General features: G+C 57.5%; 1 protein-coding gene across 4 annotated transcripts in view; it reads right to left on the bottom strand.

Annotated features, from left to right (window-relative positions):
• CPSF1 (cleavage and polyadenylation specific factor 1) overlaps nucleotides 1–6,000 on the bottom strand; it is a 130,987-nt gene that overhangs the window by 100,975 nt on the left and 24,012 nt on the right. For all 4 annotated transcript variants that reach the window (XM_059868611.1, XM_059868620.1, XM_059868628.1 and 1 more), the window contains exons 5-6: nucleotides 2,942–3,093; nucleotides 2,720–2,866 (exon numbers count right to left, since the gene is read on the bottom strand). In XM_059868611.1, coding sequence (XP_059724594.1) covers nucleotides 2,720–2,866; nucleotides 2,942–3,093 — 299 coding nt within the window. The remainder of the gene's footprint in view (nucleotides 1–2,719; nucleotides 2,867–2,941; nucleotides 3,094–6,000) is intronic.

Raw genomic sequence — 6,000 nt, forward strand, 5'->3', positions numbered from 1 at the left:
GGAACTGCCTGGGCTGGGACCCCAAAACCCCTTGAAATCCCCCCAAAACTCCCTGATAACCCCCCAAAACTCCCTGAAATCGCCTCACAACCCCTGAAATCCCCCCAAAATCCCCTGGAATCCTCCTGGGACCCCCAAACTGACCCGGGCCAGCTCTGGTTGGGCTCAGAGAGGATCAGCAGCGTGGGCTCATGGTAGCCAGGGGGGAACTGCATGGGCTGGGACCCCTCAAAATCCCCCAAACCACCCCAAAACTCCCTGAAATCCCCCCAAAACTCCCTGAAATCCCCTCAAAACTCCCTGAAATCCCCCCAAAACTCCCTGAAATCCCCCCAAAACTCCCTGAAATCCCCCCAAAACTCCCTGAAATCCCCTCAAAACTCCCTGAAATCCCCCCAAAACCCCCCTGGGAGCCCCAAACTGACCCGGGCCAGCTCTGGTTGGGCTCGAAGAGGATCAGCAGCGTGGGCTCATGGTAGCCATGGGGGAACTGCATGGGCTGGGACCCCTCAAAACCCCCCAAACCACCCCAAAACCCCCCAAAACCCCCCTGGGAGCCCCAAACTGAACCAGGCCAGGTCTGGTTGGGCTCAGAGAGGATCAGCAGCGTGGGCTCATGGTAGCCATGGGGGAACTGCATGGGCTGGGACCCCTCAAAATCCCCCAAACTCCCCCCAAAACTCCCTGAAATCCCCCCAAAACTCCCTGGAACCCCCCAAAATCCCCTTAAATCCCCCTAAAACCTCCTGAAATCCCCCCAAAACTCCCTGAAACTCCCCTAAAACCCCCTGAAACCCCCCAAAATCCCCTTAAATCCCCCTAAAACCTCCTGAAATCCCCCAAAACCCCCCAAAATCCCCCTGGGAGCCCCAAACTGACCCGGGCCAGCTCTGGTTGGGCTCGAAGAGGATCAGCAGCGTGGGCTCATGGTAGCCATGGGGGAACTGCATGGGCTGGGACCCCTCAAAATCCCCTGAAATCCCCCAAAACTCCCTGATACCCCCCCAAAACTCCCTGAAATCCCCTCAGAACTCCCTGAAACTCCCCCAAAATCCCCTTAAATCCCCTCACAACCACCTGAAATTCACCCAAAACTCCCCTGGGACCCCCAAACTGCCCTGGGCCAGCTCTGGTTGGGCTCCAAGAGGATCAGCAGGGTGGGCTCACGGTAGCCATGCAGGAACTGCATGGGCTGGGACCCCTCAAAATCCCCCAAACCACCCCAAAACCCCTGAAACTCCCCCAAAGCTCCCTGAAATCGCCCCAAAGCTCCCTGAAACTCCCCCAAAATTCCCTTAAATCCCCTCAAAACCCCCCAAAATCCCCCTGGGAGCCCCAAACTGCCCCGGGCCAGCTCTGGTTGGGCTCGAAGAGCATCAGCAGGGTGGGCTCATGGTAGCCATGGGGGAACTGCATGGGCTGGGACCCCTCAAAATCCCCCAAACCACCCCAAAACTCCCTGAAATCCCCTCAAAGCTCCCTGAAACGCCCCAAAATCCCCTGAAATCCCCCTAAAACCTCCTGAAATCCCCCCAAACCCCCCCCAAAATCCTCCTGGGAGCCCCAAACTGACCCAGGCCAGGTTTGGTTGGGCTCAGAGAGGATCAGCAGGGTGGGCTCATGGTAGCCATGCAGGAACTGCATGGGCTGGGACCCCTCAAAATCCCCTAAAATCCCCCCAAAACCCCTGAAACCCCCTGAAATTCCCCCAAAACCCCCCTGGGACCCCCAGACTGACCCGGGCCAGCTCTGGTTGGGCTCAGAGAGGATCAGCAGGGTGGGCTCATGGTAGCCATGGGGGAACTGCATGGGCTGGGACCCCTCAAAATCCCCCAAACCACCCCAAAACCCCCCAAAACTCCCTGAAATCCCCCCAAAACCCCCCTGGGAGCCCCAGACTGACCCGGGCCAGGTCTGGTTGGGCTCACAGAGGATCAGCAGGGTGGGCTCACGGTAGCCATGGGGGAACTGCATGGGCTGGGACCCCAAAACTCCCTGAAATCCCCCCAAAACTCCCTGAAATCCCCCCAAAACCCCCCAAAACCCCCCTGGGACCCCCAGACTGACCCGGGCCAGCTCTGGTTGGGCTCCAAGAGGATCAGCAGGGTGGGCTCATGGTAGCCATGCAGGAACTGCACAGGCTGGGACCCCAAAACCCCCTGAAATCACCTCAAAACTCCCTGAAATCCCCCCAAAACTCCCTGAAATCCCCCCAAAACTCCCTGAAATCACCTCAAAACTCCCTGAAACTCCCCCAAAATCCCCTTAAATCCCCCCAAAGCTCCCTGAAATCCCCCCAAAACTCCCCAGAATCCCCCTGGGACCCCCAAACTGACCCAGGCCAGGTCTGGTTGGGCTCAGAGAGGATCAGCAGGGTGGGCTCATGGTAGCCATGGGGGAACTGCATGGGCTGGGACCCCTCAAAATCCCCTAAACCACCCCAAAACTCCCTGAAATCCCCCCAAAACCCCCTGAAATCCCCCCAAAACTCCCTGAAATCCCCCCAAAACCCCCTGAAATCCCCCCAAAACCCCCCAGAATCCCCCTGGGACCCCCAAACTGCCCCGGGCCAGCTCTGGTTGGGCTCAGAGAGGATCAGCAGCGTGGGCTCATGGTAGCCATGGGGGAACTGCACGGGCTGGGACCCCTCAAAATCCCCTGAAATCCCCCTAAAACCTCCTGAAATCCCCCAAAACCCCCCTGGGACCCCCAGACTGACCCGGGCCAGGTCTGGTTGGGCTCGAAGAGGATCAGCAGCGTGGGCTCATAGTAGCCATGCAGGAACTGCATGTCGATGATGTTGAGCAGTTTCTCGTCCAGCTCCCGCACGTCGATGATGTAGCTGGGCAGGAAACTCGACTTCTGCCTGCGGGGACGGGGGGTTCAGGGGGGCTGCCCGGGGTTTGGGGTGCCCTGGGGGGGTCAGGGGGGTCTCTCTCACCCCTCTCCCACCAGCCCCTCGTGCTCGTCGGCCAGGGAGTCGCGGCGGAAGGGCAGCACCACCAGGCGGGTGCCGTAGATCAGCATCACCGCGCAGCGCCCGTCGGGGTCCACGCGCACACGGGGGGTGTGAACGTTCTGCACGAAGCCATCCTGGAAAAAACGGGGGGGTTGAGGGGGCTGGGACCCCAAAATCCATCCCAGAGCCCTGTGGGAATGTTCTGAATGAAACCATCCAGAAAAACGGGGGTTTGGGGGGGCTGGAACCCCAAAATCCATCCCAGAGTGACCCCAAAACACACACGGGGGGTGTGAACGTTCTGCACGAAGCCATCCTGGAAAAAACGGGGGGTTGGGGGGTCTGGAACCCCAAAATCCATCCCACAGCCCTGTGGGAATGTTCTGCACGAAGCCATCCTGGAAAAAACAGGGATTTGGGGGAGTCTGGAACCCCAAAATCCATCCCAGAGCCCTGTGGGAATGTTCTGCATGAAACCATTCTGGAAAAAACGGGGGATTTGGGGGGTCTGGGACCCCAAAATCCATCCCAGAGTGACCCCAAAACACACACAGGGGTGGGAACGTTCTGCACGAAGCCATCCTGGAAAAAGCAGGGATTTGGGGGGGCTGGGACCCCAAAATCCATCCCATAACCCTGTGGGAACGTTCTGAATGAAACCATCCTGGAAAAATGGGAATTTGGGGGGTCTGGAACCCCAAAATCCATCCCATAACCCTGTGGGAATGTTCTGCATGAAACCATTCTGGAAAAAACGGGGGATTTGGGGGGTCTGGGACCCCAAAATCCATCCCAGAGTGACCCCAAAACACACACAGGGGTGGGAACGTTCTGCACGAAGCCATCCTGGAAAAAATGGGGGTTTGGGGGGTCTGGGACCCCAAAATCCATCCCAGAGCCCTGTGGGAACGTTCTGCACGAAGCCATCCTGCAAAAAACAGGGATTTGGGGGGGCTGGAACCCCAAAATCCATCCCAGAGCCCTGTGGGAATGGTCTGCAGGAAGCCATCCTGGAAAAATCGGGGGGGTTTGGGGGGGTTGGGACCCCAAAATCCATCCCAGAGCCCTGTGGGAACGTTCTGCACGAAGCCATCCTGGAAAATCGGGGATTTGGGGGGTCTGGGACCCCAAAATCCATCCCAGAATGACCCCAAAACACACACGGGGGTGGGAACGTTCTGCACGAAGCCATCCTGGAAAAATGGGGGGTTTGGGGGCTCTGGGACCCCAAAATCCATCCCAGAGCCCTGTGGGAACGTTCTGCACGAAGCCAGCCTGGAAAAGCAGGGATTTGGGGGGTCTGGGACCCCAAAATCCATACCAGAGTGACCCCAAAACACACACGGGGGTGGGAACGTTCTGCACGAAGCCATCCTGGAAAAAATGGGAATTTGGGGGGGCTGGGACCCCAAAATCCATCCCAGAGCCCTGTGGGAATGTTCTGCATGAAACCATCCTGGAAAATCAGGGATTTGGGGTGCAGGGAGAGATCCTAAATCCATGGAACCCCAAAATCCATCCCACAGCCCCGTTCTGCACAAAGCCTTTCTAAAAATCAGGGATTTGGGGGGGTCTGGGACCCCAAAATCCATCCCATAACCCTGTGGGAATGTTCTGCACGAAGCCATCCTGGAAAAACAGGGGGGGTTTGGGGGGTCTGGGACCCCAAAATCCATCCCACAGCCCTGTGGGAACGTTCTGCACGAAGCCATCCTGGAAAAATCAGGGATTTGGGGGGGCTGGGACCCCAAAATCCATCCCAGAGTGACCCCAAAACACACACAGGGGTGGGAACGTTCTGCACGAAGCCATCCTGGAAAAAACGGGGGTTTGGGGGGTCTGGGACCCCAAAAATCCATCCCAGAGCCCTGTGGGAACGTTCTGCACGTAGCCATCCTGGAAAAACAGGGATTTGGGGTGCTGGGAGACACCCTAAATCCATGGAACCCCAAAATCCATCCCACAGCCCCGTTCTGCACAAAGCCTTTCTAAAAATCAGGGGTTTGGGGGCTCTGGAACCCCAAAATCCATCCCAGAGGGACCCCAAAACACACACGGGGGGTGTGAATGTTCTGCACGAAGCCTTCCTGGAAAAACAGGGATTTGGGGGGGCTGGAACCCCAAAATCCATCCCACAGTGACCCCAAAACACACACGGAGGTGGGAACGTTCTGCACGAAGCCATCCTGGAAAAACAGGGGGATTTGGGGGTGCTGGGACCCCAAAATCCATCCCACAGCCCTGTGGAAACGTTCTGCAGGAAGCCATCCTGGAAAAAAACGGGGATTTGGGGTGCTGGGAGAGATCCTAAATCCATGGAACCCCAAAATCCATCGAACAGCCCCGTTCTGCACAAAGCCTTTCTAAAAATCAGGGATTTGGGGGGGTCTGGGACCCCAAAATCCATCCCAGAGTGACCCCAAAACACACACGGCGGGTGTGAACGTTCTGCACGAAGCCATCCTGGAAAAAGCAGGGATTTGGGGGGGCTGGAACCCCAAAATCCATCCCAGAGCCCTGTGGGAATGTTCTGCACGAAGCCATCCTGGAAAATCAGGGATTTGGGGGGTCTGGAACCCCAAAATCCATCCCAGAGTGACCCCAAAACACACACAGGGGTGGGAACGTTCTGCACGAAGCCATCCTGGAAAAATGGGGGGGTTGGGGGGGCTGGGACTCCAAAATCCATCCCATAACCCTGTGGTGAACGTTCTGCACGAAGCCATCCTGGAAAAAATGGGGATTTTGGGGGCTCTGGGACCCCAAAATCCATCCCATAACCCTGTGGGAATGTTCTGCACGAGGCCATCCTGGAAAAATGGGGGGGGTTGGGGGGGCTGGGACCCCAAAATCCATCCCAGAGTGACCCCAAAACACACACAGGGGGTGGGAACGTTCTGCACGAAGCCATCCTGGAAAAACAGGGATTTTGGGGGCTGGGACCCCAAAATCCATCCCATAACCCTGTGTGAACGTTCTGCACGAAGCCATCCTGGAAAAATGGGAATTTGGGTGCTGGGAGAGACCCTAAATCCATGGAA

Source organism: Haemorhous mexicanus, chromosome 1, assembly GCF_027477595.1.
Source record: "Haemorhous mexicanus isolate bHaeMex1 chromosome 1, bHaeMex1.pri, whole genome shotgun sequence".
In the NCBI taxonomy this organism is placed as follows: domain Eukaryota; kingdom Metazoa; phylum Chordata; class Aves; order Passeriformes; family Fringillidae; genus Haemorhous; species Haemorhous mexicanus.